This window comes from Saccopteryx bilineata, chromosome 4, assembly GCF_036850765.1.
Source record: "Saccopteryx bilineata isolate mSacBil1 chromosome 4, mSacBil1_pri_phased_curated, whole genome shotgun sequence".
In the NCBI taxonomy this organism is placed as follows: Eukaryota; Metazoa; Chordata; class Mammalia; order Chiroptera; family Emballonuridae; genus Saccopteryx; species Saccopteryx bilineata.
The window spans coordinates 289,889,550-289,904,167 of NC_089493.1; the positions used below are offsets into that span (position 1 = coordinate 289,889,550).

General features: G+C 56.7%; 2 protein-coding genes across 6 annotated transcripts; one reads left to right on the forward strand and one right to left on the reverse strand.

Annotated features, from left to right (window-relative positions):
• The first annotated feature begins 3,383 nt into the window (after positions 1–3,383).
• RGS11 (regulator of G protein signaling 11) lies at positions 3,384–14,093 on the forward strand. Of its 5 annotated transcripts, none has more exons than XM_066275446.1 (17): positions 3,384–3,450; positions 3,806–3,902; positions 3,978–4,028; positions 4,231–4,337; positions 4,928–4,979; positions 5,101–5,159; positions 5,386–5,462; positions 5,655–5,736; positions 6,994–7,062; positions 8,649–8,672; positions 8,757–8,818; positions 8,937–9,050; positions 9,123–9,238; positions 9,398–9,485; positions 9,567–9,705; positions 12,964–13,046; positions 13,135–14,093. In XM_066275446.1, the coding sequence occupies exons 1-17, from the start codon at positions 3,388–3,390 to the stop codon at positions 13,256–13,258; spliced, it is 1,407 nt and encodes a 468-aa protein (XP_066131543.1). In that variant the 5' UTR covers positions 3,384–3,387; the 3' UTR covers positions 13,259–14,093. The 5 variants fall into 5 exon arrangements, 4 of the variants coding, with proteins under 4 accessions (XP_066131543.1, XP_066131541.1, XP_066131542.1 ...); XM_066275447.1 differs by having other exon boundaries at positions 3,386–3,450; positions 8,643–8,672; XR_010731215.1 differs by having other exon boundaries at positions 3,806–4,028; positions 8,643–8,672; positions 9,345–9,485; positions 13,135–13,189.
• On the reverse strand, positions 10,872–11,190 carry LOC136336581 (small ribosomal subunit protein uS14-like). The gene has a single exon (XM_066278385.1). It carries the CDS (start codon positions 11,144–11,146, stop codon positions 10,976–10,978), a length of 171 nt encoding a protein of 56 aa, XP_066134482.1. The 5' UTR covers positions 11,147–11,190; the 3' UTR covers positions 10,872–10,975.
• Positions 14,094–14,618: the final 525 nt, after the last annotated feature.

The window sequence follows — 14,618 nt, forward strand, 5'->3', positions numbered from 1 at the left end:
ACAGCCACCCCGGACACAGCCGCGGTCACGGTCCCAGCGGCCCTCCCAACTGCACCCTGCTCTGGCCATCCCCGGCTGCGTTACGGACAGGACGCCGGCAGGAGTCTGGGGTCTCTCCAGGGAAGCCCTCTGGGTGGGGCCGGTCGGGCTGGGGGCACAGAGTGGAGCAGGTGCGTTCGCATGTCCCTAGGCTCCCATTACCAGCAGGCAGTGTAGGCCGCACCTGGAGTCCAACAATATCCCACCCTCCCCCTACTCTTCCCCTGGGGGAGCTTCTGTCTGGGCAGAAGGGACTCCAAGACCCGCCTGGCCTTGGGAGCTGGGGGACATTATATGTGTGTCTTTGCAGCCTCCTGGTCCTGCAACCCAGAGGTTACAGCCATGAGCACAGGGCCACCAGAGTACACATGCACAAGGCCCCACCCGCACAGCCATTACTCAGTGTTAGGCTGTGTGAGTGTGAGTGGGTGTGGGGTACGGGTAGGGGGCTCTCTGTATGCTCTGGGGACCCAGAGTATTCTAAAGGCCCCTCCTTGTCCTTGGGGAGAAGAGGACATTGATCAAAACAGACCGGGGTGGGCCCTGGCCGGTTGGCTCAGCGGTGGAGCGTTGGCCTGGCATGTGGGGGACCTGGGTTCAATTCCCGGCCAGGGCACATAGGAGAAGCGCCCATTTGCTTCTCCACCCCCACCCCTCCTTCCTCTCTGTCTCTCTCTTCCCCTCCCGCAGCCGGGGCTCCATTGGAGCAAGGATGGCCCGGGCGCTGGGGATGGCTCCTTGCCTCTGCCCCAGGCGCTAGAGTGGCTCTGGTCCTGGCAGAGCAGGGCCCCGGAGGGGCAGAGCGTGGCCCCCTGGTGGGCAGAGCGTAGCCCCTGGTGGGCGTGCCGGGTGGATCCCGGTTGGGCGCATGCGGGAGTCTGTCTGACTGTCTCTCCCCGTTTCCAGCTTCAGAAAAGTACAAAAATAAATAAATAAATAAATAAACAAACAAACAAAAAAACAGACCGGGGTGTTGGAGTGTTGAGGGGTCACAAAGGGAGTTTCTGGTCTTGACACCTAAACAAACCCCAGGGTGGGAAGACGAGAGTCACCAAGGCAGGGAACAGGGGTATGCTGGACCTCAGGCTGGGGACAGCCGGATCACAGGCCTAGGTCTGAGTGAAGAAGGAGGTAGAACACCAGCCCGAGTCCCTTTCTTTCTAGACCCTCTCTGCCAGACTCCCATTTCTGAGGACACTCAGGGATTGGACCCACTCTTGTCCAAAGGAGCCCCTATGTGAGCGGGAGGCCAACAGGCCGTAGGGACTAGACAGCACTTGGGCTTGGGTGGAGCTGTCCCCCTCAGAGCCCTACCTGTCCGTAGTCTTTCCAAGGCAAGAGTCCTTCCTGGAGCTGGGGCCCAGGTCCTTCTAGGGCCCCATTCCTGCTGTCGTTTCTCTGGGATAGGGAGAGTCAGTCGGGGAAGCTACTTGTCCCCACATGGGAGACAGCTATGGCCTCTCGTGGCCTTTAGCCTCTGTGGATGCTCACTCACCCGGAGAGGACAGCCAACACTGGGCCCAGCCTGACCCCACCTGTGTGGGTGGGGGTGGGTAGGAGTAGTTCACTGGAATCTTGGCATCCTAGTCCGACGCACTATCCACTGCGCCACCGCCTGGTCAGTCACTGGAATCTAAAGCAGGATGGTGACCTGGCCTGGAAAAGAGCCCCCTCCAGTCCCCTAGCCCTAGCTCATGCTGGACCTGCCCTTACCAGCAGTGGAAATGGATTCAGATCACCATGTCTAAAGCTGCTGGCCAAAGGCTAAGCCCATCCTGCCCTGCCCCCAACACCACCTGAAGGGAGGGGGGAGGGGAAACGCTTGTCTCCAAAAAGCAGAAACAAACCTGTTTGCAGCCCTTAAAATGGTCCCAGTGGCCCTGGCCGGTTGGATCAGTGGTAGAGCCAACTTGGCCAGGAGTCCCGGGTTCAATTCCCAGCCAGGGCATACAGGAGAAGCGCTCATCTGCTTCTCCACCCCTCCTTCCTCTCTCTCTCTCTTCCCCTTCCGCAGCCAGGGCTCCATTGGAGCAAAGGTGGCCTGGGTGCTGGGGGTGGTTCTATGGCCTCTGCCTCAGGCGCTAGAATGGCTCTGGTTGCAACAGAGCGAGGCCCCAGATGGGCAGAGCATCGCCCCCTGGTGGACATGCCGGGTGGATCCCAGTTGGGCGCATGTGGGAGTCTGACTGCCTGACTGCCTCCCTGTTTCCAACTTCAGAAAAATACAAAAAAATAAAAATGGTCCCAGTAAAGGGACTCTGGGATGGGATTGGCCAAGCAGTTGGAGGACGGAAAGGTACGGAACTGGCCCTGAGCCCAGAGGCTGCTGACCAATGTGTGTGTGGAGCTAGGGTTGGGGGTGGGTGGGAGGTGTGTGTTTAAATCCTCCCTTCCCTCCTGGCTGTGGTAGCGCAGCAGATAAAGCATCAACCTGGAACGCTGAGGTGTACTGAAACCTCAGGCTTGCCTGGTCAAGGCACATATAGGAGTTGATGCTTCTTGCTCTTTACCCCATCTCTCTCTCCCCTCTCTAAAGTGAATAATTTTTTTTTTTAAGGAAAAGAAAAAATAAAAAAATTCTCCCTTCCCAATAAAGTCCCTCTCCCACTGTCTTGGGGGGTATCCCTGGTGGGGTCTCTGCCTGTTCCCTATCTGGCCTCACCCAGGTCCCTGTGCCGCTGATGGAAAGTGAGCTGTCACCTTCCCCCAAGTCTCAAAGGACTCCCACCCAGCATCCTATGCTGCCACACTGTCTTAAGATCCTGGTGGCATCCACATGCTGTCACGCGTGGTGTCACACAATTGCAGGTACATACTCCTAGGGCATTCAGACCCTCAGCCCCCTCGACCCCTGGTCTCTGCACATCCTGAGGGCATCACACATAGGTTGAGTATGGAGGGCAGGAGTTACAGCAGACCCACTGTCCCCACCCCAGCCCACCTTCCCCCAAAAGTCCTCCCTATGGGAGATCCTGCCCTCATGAAGCCCCCTCTCCTCCTCTGACTTCCTATCTTCTGAGTCCTCACCCCCTCTCTGAGCTCCCCTCCCTCTTCCAGAGCCCCTATTCCATCACAAGACCTTCTCTAAGCCCCATCTCCCGGCCCCACCTCAGGGCACCTCCCACAGGCACGCAGCCCCTGGGAAAGTCCTCGCGGACACAGGCCTCAGTTTCTCCCGACGTGGCGGGAGACTCCTTGGGGTGGCTCATCTAACGCCGGCCCCTTCCCAGATCCAGAATGGGACCTAGTACCAACTGCAGGCCCGGGAGGGTTAACTGGGGCGTGGGGCGGGGCTGGGCGTCTCAGACTCTAATACCACCTCCCACCGGCCGACTTTGCTCTGTAGCCATGGCCGCTGGCCCCGCGCTCCCAGATGGGCGCGCCCGTGCGCAACTGCCTCACCTGAACAAGGTGGGTGCCGGGTGGGGGTCCCGCCGTCCCCGGGGTTTCCAGGCATCGAGGCCGGGAGAGGCAGGAGAGGAGTGGGTGCGGGTGAGCGTGACTGTGAATACAGGCCTGGGGGCGTTGGCATTTTGAGGGGCGAAGTGGAGAAACGGAGACCCTAGGCATTGGCGGGGGTCGCCCCTCGCCTCCGCCCCCGCGCCCTCCCCCACCCTCCAGTTGCCAGCACCGCCTGAAATCCCACCATCTGTGCGCGTTAATCTCTGCCCGCACTGATCCCGGCAACCCGGACAGGTCTGTGGGATCGGAATCTGGGGTGGGGGTAGACTCGCTGGAGCAGCCCTTCAACGTCCCCTTTGTCCAGATGGAGCGGGTGGTCATGAGTATGCAGGACCCCGACCAGGGCGTGAAGATGCGGAGCCAGAGGCTGCTCATCACAGTGGTTCCGCACGCGGTGACTGGTGAGGTGGGGGGTGGGCATCGGGGAAGTGCCTGCCCTGCCTTGGCCTCTCCCCCACCCAATCTCTGCCACACAGGCAGCGACGTCGTGGAGTGGCTGATCCAGAAGTACTGCATCTCAGAGGAGGGTAAGGGGGTCAGCCCGCTGCCCAGCCTGGCCTCTAGCCCACTCTGCGGTCCCAGGGCTGATGAAATGGCCTCCTGGGGCTCACGGGTGTCAGGGCCACTCCAAGTGTGCTGGGGAACAGGAGCTTATCCCCAAAGACCCTGCTCAGTTCCCCCCAGCTGAGAATTCACCACCCTGCCTGGCTTTCCCACTCCCCACCCCAGAGGCCCTGCACCTGGGCATCCTTCTGGTGCGGCATGGCTACCTGTATCCGCTGAGCAACGTCTGCAGCCTCGCGCTGCGGCTGGACGAGACGCTCTACAGGTTCCAGGTCAGGCTCAATGGGAACAGCTGGGAGCAGCCCAACCAGTGGGGACTCCCGGAAGAGGCAGAGCTGGGGTGGGAGCAAAATGTGGTGGAATCGCAGTAGGCCTGGTGCTCTAGTGGCCTGTCCCCAAGAGGCCTGGACTGGAAGCTTCCTTGTGGTAGAAGGACCAAGTGAAGGGGAGGTGCCTTCAGGTGCTCTGGGGCCACAGCAGGGCCTCCGCAGTGGGTAATACCTATGGTCCGTGGGTCTCCAGTCCAAGAGGGAGGCGGTGTGGGGCCTGAGACCAGGATCCCTGCACCTCAGTGTGTGTGTGTACCCTCAGTCATGATGGAGCCTGCTGCCTGCCCTTCCCTGCCACATACAAGTGCGAGTCAGGCCTGCCCTCAGTCTCTGTCCCTGCCTCTCCCAGCATCGACTGTGGACTATATAGCCAGGGCGTGGGCAGCCATCCCCTGGCGTGGGGGCTCCTGAGACTCAGACTCAGGGAGACAGCCCCTGCCACGGGGCCCCCACGGAGCCGAGAGGGCGGGGCAACCCTGGGATGGGAAAGGCCCAGGAGGCCCCTGACAGCCTTTGTCCCCACACGGCGCCAGACCCCCTATTTCTGGATGAGCACCCTGTGGCCAGCTGCTGAGCTGGACTATGGTGAGTGAGGAGGGGTGCGCTAGCCTGGGACAAGTTCCCAGGACTGGTGGCTGCTGTGTGATCCCATAGTGGGGAGGGGGCAGAGACGGCTCCTCTGCAGCCTGTCCCCCTGTCCTTTCAGCCATCTATCTGGCCAAGAAGAATATCCGGAAGCAGGGGGCCCTCGTCAACCATGAGAAGGTGGGACCCTTCCCCAAGATGAGTCCACAGCGGAACCCAAGCGCCACTTGTGTCCGCAAGGCCTCCCAGTTGGCCTCAGAACACACAGCCCAGGCCCTAGGATAGTGCAGATGCATAAACATGCCACACCCTGCATGTCCCCGTGGGGCGGTGGGAGGTCCTTGCCCCGCCCTGGAGGTTGACATGGAATGGAGTCACCCACTAGAGACCTCGACACCACCCCCAGGAGCACTATGACCAGCTGCACAGGAAGATCAACCACATGTGGGACCTGGTGGTGATGCAGGCAAGAGAACAGCTGCGGTGAGAACCAAGCCTGTGGGCACAGAGCCCAGACTGCCCAGGAAGCCCAGGGGCACTTAGCCGGGCACTGGCAGCCACGGGCCAGAAACAGCACAGTGCAGGCTTGGCTGCCTGCCCAGGCTCTGGCCTGAGGGTGGGCGGGGGCGGTATGTGGTGGGCACCATGTTCCCCCAACTCTGCCTACCTCCACAGGGCAGCCAAGCAGCGCAGGAAGGGGGACAGGCTGGTCATTGCGTGCCAGGAGCAGACATACTGGCTGGTGAACAGGCCCCCGGTGAGCTCCGCGTGGGGAGGGGGTCCAGGTCGGCGGGAGCCAGTGTGTGCTCTTCAAGTGCTGTCAGGACCCGTGGGACGGATGTGCCTAGTGGGTGACAGGAGCTTCTAGTTCTGTGTCTCATCAGAACCCAGAGATCATGCGGCCAGATCTAAGGCTTCCCCCACTCACGGCCCACAGGACCAAAATGTCTCTCTGAGTGTAAGGGAGAGACTTGGGGAAGCTGAGTGGGGGAACATAAAAATCCTCAGGATGAGGCAAGTGGGTGAGGCTTAGCTGCAGCTTCTGGGGGTGCTGGTCAGGGGTCAGCCCTGGCCCAGAACCATGGGCCTAGGCGTCTACGGCCATAACACCCTGAATGCGCCCGATCTCGTCAGAACCACGAGCCTAGCGTGTGGTTTGAGGTCCCCTAACCATCTGGGGCAGTGGAGATTTGTCTGGGTCTGTTGCAACAGTCATAACAAACCATAATTGGAAGCTCCCATGGGGAAAAACAAACGAACAAAAAACAAGGAAAAAGGTTCTGGGCCCGATTACCTCAGCAAGTGTGCGTATGTGGCATCTCTGGGAAAATGGGTCAATCTTCCACCTGAGGGCCAGGCAGCCAGACAAGGGGAGGAAGGTGGAATGGGCATGGCTGGCCCCAAGGCTATGTGCATGAGCTGATGGTGGGGCCCAGGGGCAGGCCAGGCCAGCCACGTGGGGTGAGGGCTACATGTGGAGGGAACCAGGAAGGGCAGCTAGAGCATCCGGACAAGTGGACCTGAGGGTTCTGACCTGGGCAGTGGGAGGGAGAGCGCCAGACCAGCATGTGTCTTTGAGGACCGGGTGGCAGGACAGGTGGGTTCGGGTGAGTGGAACTGTCTCAAGAAGGATGATTCAGGCGGTTGGGTGTCGGGCTTGATCAGTCAGGTACATGGAAGTGAGCTTGGCTGAAAAAAGGAAGAGTGGGGAGTTTTGGGGAGAAAAGTCAAGGATTTCGCTTTAGAGGCAAAGCCAGGCTGGGGTTTGGAGCTTAGAGGAGCCGTGAGCTGGGTAAGCTGCTGCGGAGGAAATTCAGGGCAGCTCTGGGGTGGAAATGGGCAGAGAGAAGGTTTGGGGGCTCAGGAATCTGGCTTCTGGATTCCTCTGCGTGTTTAACAGTCTCCATGTTAAGGGTGACATGTAGGCTCAGCTTTAGTCTGTGGGGGCCAGTGGAAGGCAGGAACATAGCCCTTGGATGAGGTCTCAGCAGCCCACCTAATCTCCCCGCTGCAGCCTGGGGTCCCCAGCGTGCTGGAGCAGGGTCCAGAGCGGGGCTCCTGCATCGCCGGGCGAGTACAGATGGTAAGGACCCTGCATACATGCGCGCCCCCCCCCGGCCCACTCCCTACACCTGCACACATGTCCCCTGCCAGCCCCACCCCTAACATGCCCATGCACGCACCTCCCCACCCCCCTCCACCCTTATGGGACTACTTGGGGGCTGCCCACCCACCTGTGCATTCATCTGCCCATCCAAATGGACACAGCCACTCCAAGCGCCTTGCCCACTTCTGGTCTCATTCTCCCCTCACCCTAGCCCCCCATTTCTAGTCCCCCTGCTAACTCTCACCCTCTCTCACCTCCCACCTGCTGCCCTGGGTGAAAGTAAGTACAATGGACCCGGGGGAGGGGGCTCTTCCCCCAGGCCAGGCCAGCCACCTCTCTCCCAGGCTTCTGGTGGCCTCAGGAAGCAAGAAGGAACTGCACCAGGGCAGACATGGCCAGACTTTGTAGCAGCAGAGCTCCCTATTCAAATATCGTGAAACCCAAAACATAGAACAGCTACATTTAGTATCTTACTGATAAATCTTCTTCCTAACTTCAAAATCATAAGTTCATGACCATGAGTTTATAATTTCCCCATTAAAGCCAGTCCAGGAGAGTTGAGACAAAAATTGGAAATCACAGGCACCGGAGGGCGCTATCTGCCTCCCTTCCGCTGTATCAGTGATGGTTTTGGAGTGTTCAGAAGGGCCAGCCAGACCTGACCTGTGGTGGCGCAGTGGATAAAGCGTCAACCTGGAAATGCTGAGGTCGCCAGTTTGAAACCCTGGGCTTGCCTGGTCAAGGCACATATAGGAGTTGATGCTTCCAGCTCCTCCCCCCTTCTCTCTCTCTCTGTCTCTCTATCCTCTCTCTTCCTCTCTAAAAATGAATTAAAAAAAAAAAAAAAAAGAGTCACCCAGTCCCACGGCCATGCACCTTCAGAGGTCCATAAGAGGGTGGCAGGCAGCTTCCAAATTCTGAACATGAGTTTGGAGCACAGTCAGTCCAGGTCCCTAGCATGACCTATATGGTTTTCTTTTGTTTTGTGTTTTTTGCAAGAGAGGGTGAGAGAGTGGAATGCAAAGCATCAACTCGAAGTTGCGGCGCTTTAGTTGTTCATTGATTGCTTCTCATACGTGCCTTGACAGGGGGGTTCCAGAGGAGCCAGTGACCCCTTGCTCAAGCCAGCGATCTTGGGCTCAAGCCAGCAACCGTTGGGCTCAAGGCAGTGACAATGTTATCATGTCCATGATCCCACACTCAAGCTGGCAACCCCATGCTCAAGCCTATGACCTCAAGGTTTCGAATCTGGGACCTCAAGCATCCCAGATCAATGCTCTATCCACTGTGCCACCACTGGTCAGGCCTTATATATTGTATGTTTTTTAAAAGCAATTTAAATATGTTTGAAAACATGAACTAGTGATAATTGGGGAACCTTGAGGCAAACTTGAGAACATTCTGGAAACCGCCAGAATGAAACTCTAGCATCCCCAAGAGCTTCCTGGAAAGTCAGACCCTGCCCTCAGAGGAGGCTCTTCCCTGACAGCCCACGGTGGGATGTCAGCCCCTAGCGGGGGCTGCCACCTAACTGTAGCTTTCCCGGCCCCTTGCAGACCAAGGACACGGACTTCTACAAGCGAGAGGTAGGTCCTGAGGGGCTGGAACAGGGGAGTGGCTGGCGGAGCCCCAGGCCTGGTCCTGTCTCACGGTCATGGTCCCTGTCGCAGATCGAGTGCTGCAGGAAGGCCCTGAGCAGGAGCCGGGTGAAGTCCTCCGTCTGCCTTGAGGCGTGAGTGGGGTGAGGGTGGCAGTTGGAGACCCCATGCCCGGAGCCCAGACCCTTCCTCCAGTGCCCTCCACCCAGAGCCCCTTCCTGTGCTGGTGCCCGGCACCATCCCTGCCCCCAGATACCCGAAGTTCAGCAGCCAGCACAGGCCGCATGACCCCATCATGTCGGGGTGCCTGCCCAGCAACCCCTGGATCACGGACGACGGCACCTACTGGGCCCTGAACGCACCCAGGTGAGCCCAGGGGAGGCGTGGGGGCCTGTGAGGAGTTCCTCGTGTTCCTGACACCCCCACGCCCTCCCCTAGTGCGGCTGTGCCCACGAAGCTCCGAGTGGAGCAGTGGGGCTTCAGCTTCCGGGAACTCCTGGAAGACCCGGTGGGACGGGCCCACTTCATGGACTTTCTCAGGAAAGAGTTCAGCGGTGAGACGCCCCTTCCTCCTGTCTGAGGCCCCAGGGAGGGGGCCCGCTGCCTGGGACCTCTCCCTCCTAGGTCTCAACCAGCCCCCTGGGTGGTGTCCATGCCCAGGAACTCTAGCCACAGCTCAGGGTGGTGCTGACCTGGTGCTTGGACCCCCCCAGCCGAGAACCTCAGCTTCTGGGAGGCGTGTGAGGAGCTGCGCCATGGAGGGCAGGCCCAGGTCCCTGCCCTGGTGGACTCGGTGTACCAGTGAGTGCCAGAGGCAGGCCTGGCCGGCTGGGGGGCTGGCACGCAGAGCCTGGGCCCACCCCGGCCTGTCCCAACGCACAGGCAGTTCCTGGCGCCTGGCGCTGCCCGCTGGGTCAACATCGACAGCCAGACGATGGAGCGGACCCTGGAGGGCCTGCGCTGGCCCCACCGCTACGTGCTGGATGACGCCCAGCTGCACATCTACATGCTGATGAAGAAGGTGGGTGCCTCCTCCCGTAACTGCAGCGCCAACTCCAGGCCTCCTGTGGGCAGGAACTTCAGGAAGTTCCTCTCCAGGACCTGGACCACCTCCACTCTCTCAACATGGCTGCAGATGACAGCAGCACGCCGAAACACTGTTTCCTCCGTGTCCTCACACAGTCAGGGGCCACAGCTGCCCACTTGGCCTCTGCACAAACTTGGTAGCTTAAAGGAACGCACGTTTATTTTCTAGAGGCGAGAGTCGGAGGTGGGTATCACTGGGCTTAAAGTCAAGGTGTCCGCAGGGCTGGAGGCTTCTGGAGAATTCAGGGGAGAATCCGTGACCGTTCCTTCCGAGACGCAGCTGCACCCCGGGCTCATGGCCCGTCTTCCGTCCTCAAAGAGAGCAGTGTAGCATTTTTCTTTTTTTCATTTGAGAATTTACTTTTCAATTATAATTGAGATACAGTAGTGTCTTAGTTTCAGGTGTAGCAGCAGTGTATCTTTAAAAAATCTCTCTCTCTCTCTCTGATCCTCCTGCCTCCCTCTTTCACTTATAGGGATTCTGTGATTATAGTGAGCCCACCTGGATCATCCAGCAATCTCCCCAACTTAAACATCATTAACTTAATCACATGTGCAGAGTCCCTTTGCCACAAAAGGGGACATATTCACAGGGTCTGGGGATTAGGATGTAGATATTTCTGGGAAGCTAGTTTTATTCTGTATACCATAGACTATTAGTACTTTTCTTTTTTTTTTTTTTTAAGTAAAAGGAAGGGAGATAGACAGAATCCTGCATTTGCCCCAGCCCGGATCCACCCAACAAGTTGATTCGGAGATGCTTGAATCAACTGAGCTATTTTTACCTCCTGAGGCTGACCCTCTTGGACCAACTGAGCTGTCCTCAGCGCCCTGGGGCCAACGCTCAGAGCCACTGGCTGTGGGAAGGGAAGCGGGAGAGAAGGGACAGAAGGGAGAGAAGAGAGAGAAGGGGAGAAGCAGATGGTCGCTTCTCATGTGTGCCCTGATCAGAAATTGAACCCGGAATGTCCACATGCTGGGCCAATGCTCTCTGTGCTGACCCAACCAGCTAGGGCCTTTTTCTTTTCTTTTTAATTAATTAATTAATTAATTAATTTTTATTTAAAAATTTATTTATTTATTTATTCATTTTATTTATTTTTTATTTTTATTTTTTTTTTCTTTCACATTTTTATTTTATGTACAAAGAGACAGCATTCTGTGGTAAGGTAGATGTCTTGAATCACCCATTCATGGAAGGTCACTTAGTCCAACTTAATGAAGCCTATGTCCTTGGCGTACTGACGGAAACACTGGCGGCACATGTTGAGGCCGTATTTCCGGATCAGACCGTGCCAGTTTGAGCAGACGCGGCACGAACGAGAACCCTGGCCGAATTTTCTCGGATGGCTCCAGTAGAGCTGCTGGTGACCCATCTTGCTCCCTCTGAAGCAACGAGGCAAAAGGCTATTTATTCATTTTAGAGAGGAGAGAGAGAGAGAGAGAGGGGGGAGGAGCAGGAAGCTTCAACTCCCATATGTGCCTTAGACTAGGCAAGTGCAGGGTATTGAACTGGCGACCTCAGCATTCCAGGTTGATGCTTCATCCACTGCGCCACCACAGGTCAGGCTCTTTTTTTTAATTTAGAAATTAAATTCAATGGGGTGAAATTGGTCAATAAGAGGACATAGGTTTCAGGTAAACATCTCTATAGTATTTGAACTGTTGACTGTGTTGTGTGTCCATCACCAAAGTCAAATCATTTTCTGTCACCATATATGTATATTTGTCCCTCTTTACTCCCCTCCTTCCCAGCCCCTCCCCTGAGCACTTCACTTTTTTGGGGGGAGAAGTCCCCCTCACTTTAAAATGTGTATTTTATTGATTTTAGAGAGGAAGGAAGAGAGAGAAAGGAGCATCAGTCTGGTCCTGTAGGTGCCCTGACTGGGGATCGAACCAGCAACCTCTGTGCTTCCAGACGATGCTCTAACCAACTGAGCTATCCGGCCAGGGCCACTTCATTTTTATCTATGTCCATGAGTCTCAGTTTTATATCCAACCTCTGTGGGATATATAAATATATATATATTTTTTCAACTTGCGTGACACTAAACTTGGTTAATGTCTCTCTCTCTTTTTTTTTTTTTTTACAGACAGAGAGTCAGAGAGAGGGATAGACAGGGACAGACAGACAGGAACAGAGAGATGAGAAGCATCAATCATTAGTTTTTTGTTGCGCATTGTGACACGTTAGTTGTTCATTGATTGCTTTCTCATATGTGCCTTGACCGTGGGCCTTCAGCAGACCGAGTAACCCCTTGCTCGAGCCAGCAACCTTGGGTCCAAGCTGGTGAGCTTTTGCTCAAACCAGATGAGCCCGCGCTCAAGCTGGTGACCTCAGGGTCTCAAACCTGGGTCCTTGGCATCCCAGTCCGACGCTCTATCCACTGCGCCACAGCCTGGTCAGGCGGTTAATGTCTCTTAAACTTCTTTCTAGAGTACTGTATAGGTTTCCTCTTTATCTTTTAATTTCTGTTTTATTTGGAAGGAAGTGGGACTATATCTTTCATTCTGTAGAGTTTCCCACAGTCTGGATTTTGCTGAGTCCCTGTGGCATCTTTGACTTGTTTTGATGCCCTGTTGCTAAAAACTGGTAGTTTTTTGTCTTGATCAGAAGTCCTTTTCAGTTTTGTTTATTTGTTCAGTTTCATCAAAAATCCTTTTTCCAGTTTGGTGTGTTCTTCCATCAGGAAGTACATGAGGTTTGGTTGCTCCCTTGTAAGTAGCCACTGACAGTCATTGATCTCCCAGACTTGTGATTTCACCAGCCATGTTTGATCCCATCACCGTCTCTTTGTTATGAGTTGGAAGCCTCCCCTTGCCTGCTCTTTGCTGGCCCAGTGGTAGCAATTACATAGAAAAGGCAGAATCAATGCTTGATTCCTTCTTTTAATTACCACTTAGCAAAAGAATCAGTTGGCCCTGGCCAGATGGCTCCGTTGGTTGGAGCACCATCCCAAAGTACAGAGGTTGCAGGTTCCATTCCTGGTCAGGGCACATACAGGAACCAATCTATGTTCCTCTCTCTCTCTCTCTCTCTCTCTCTCTCTCCTGACTCTGTCAGGGCAGGCCTTGGATGGCCACCCCCAGCACTATCCACCGGAGCTCTGAGGGTCAGAGCAGTGCCGGCTGGAGCTGGGGGAAGCTGAGAGCGAGGAGGCAGAGCACCAGGGCTGGCCGCCATCTCTTACAGGACTCCTACCCGAGGTTTCTGAAGTCGGACATGTACACGGGCTTGCTTGCAGAGGCCATGACTCCCCCGGAGACAAAGAGACGGTGAGCGCAGGTGGTGCCCCCCGCCCAGGAACTCTGAGGCAGGCAGGGTGCCAGAGGCCGCCCTGCACTCTGTCTCTCTCACCTACAGAGTGTTCCCATTCATGTGGAAGCCACGACATTTGAGCCCCAGTCCTGCTCTCCTTCCTGCCTCTGCCTCCGGGGAACCTGCAGTGACTGCCAGTGGCCTTGGGGGTGATGACAGGGAGGTGTAAGCGGGCCTGAGCCTGGAGGAAGAGGCGACCACCCTCACCTCTCATCACCCTCTTCTTGCCCAAGGTCCTGGCAGCTGCCAAGGCCCCAGCATGGGCATCCCCTAGTGCACGAAAGGGCTGGCCTTGCTGTGGGGCATGAAAGTCTCTTAGGCTGTCCAGGGGCTGACTTTCAGGGAGGGGGTGTCATTGGCCAAACTTGGGTCACTTGGAGAAAGGTGGGGTGAATTAGGCAGAGCAGACCAAAGCCACGCTCCTGGCACGAGAAAGTGTCTAGTGTGGTGCCCAGTGCCCACACCCAGCTCCAGAACCATTAAATCAGCTGGAGTACCTGGGAGCCAGATGCAGACAGGTGGTGTCCAGCAGGAGGCCCTCGTCACCTGGTGAGGAAACGCAGGCTTCAAACCTAATTTACCCGCTCCACACTGCACGTGTAAGCCTGATGGGGACTCCACAGAGCTCTCTGAATTTTGCTGGGGCTGTGCTCAGCCTTCCAGCATGTACAGAGCTGTCCCCATAGGTGCTGCCCTGCCTTAGCCTGTCCTGAAGATGTACCTCTGTTTGATTTTCTGGAGGCTCCAGGCCATGACATCTCTGCCAGAGTTGTACAGAGAGGATTCCTCCCACATCTGTTCCGGTTCACAGCCCCTCCAGGGTGGGTGGGCGGAGCCTTCAGGGAGAGGCGGAGACACCAGGCATCCTCCCCAGTCTCAGGGTAAAGAAACACCATTCCTTTAAGGGTGCAGGTCTGACTGGCTTAGCTGAGGAAGGGCCCCACCTCACAGGGCTAGCCTGCCCCGCCCACTCCCACCCACTCCTGGCACAGAAATAAAAGACCCTTGGCCCTCACTCTGAGTGTGTGCATGAGGCATGCAGTGGAGAGGGAGGTGGTCAGTGTGGGCAGCTCAGGAGTCAGGGAAGCTCCCGTGTGTGGGCGCCCACAGCAGAGGAAAGGCCAGTCCTCAGGTTGCACACTTGGGGTGTCTGGTCTTTCGGGAGACAGCCAGGGATGCTGTCTGGGCTGTAACGGACAGGGATGCCGGAGCACTCCAGGGGAGAGGGCAGAAACAGCTCAGGCTCCCGGCATTGAATCCACCATCTCCTGGGATGGTTGTACCCTAAGGCCAGGGAGTTCCAGGGAACACTGCATGGACCCCTAGGGGTATAACCACTTTGTTTACAAGTCCAGGGTGCAGGGGTCAACTGGTGAGGCATTCCGGGGCCTCAGCCCCCTAACCCCTGTTCACTGTCCTGGGACCTATACAGGGCGGTCCCTCCAGAGCCGGCTCCTCTGTCCAAGGCTGCAGACCCCAGTATGAACCCTGGGAGGCCTTGGGTGTTGCTCAAGCCCCCAGCCGTGCCT

What these genes read in the sequence shown, in the direction of transcription:
- RGS11 (XM_066275444.1), top strand. Translation starts at nt 3,388, where the DNA reads ATGGCCGCTGGCCCCGCGCTCCCAGATGGGCGCGCCCGTGCGCAACTG. An exon ending in CCCTCGTCAACCATGAGAAG is followed by an intron (nt 5,160 to 5,385) that starts GTGGGACCCTTC and finishes CACCACCCCCAG; the next exon opens with GAGCACTATGACCAGCTGCA. An exon ending in TGGGCCCTGAACGCACCCAG is followed by an intron (nt 9,051 to 9,122) that starts GTGAGCCCAGGG and finishes GCCCTCCCCTAG; the next exon opens with TGCGGCTGTGCCCACGAAGC.
- LOC136336581 (XM_066278385.1), bottom strand. Translation starts at nt 11,146, where the DNA reads ATGGGTCACCAGCAGCTCTACTGGAGCCATCCGAGAAAATTCGGCCAG.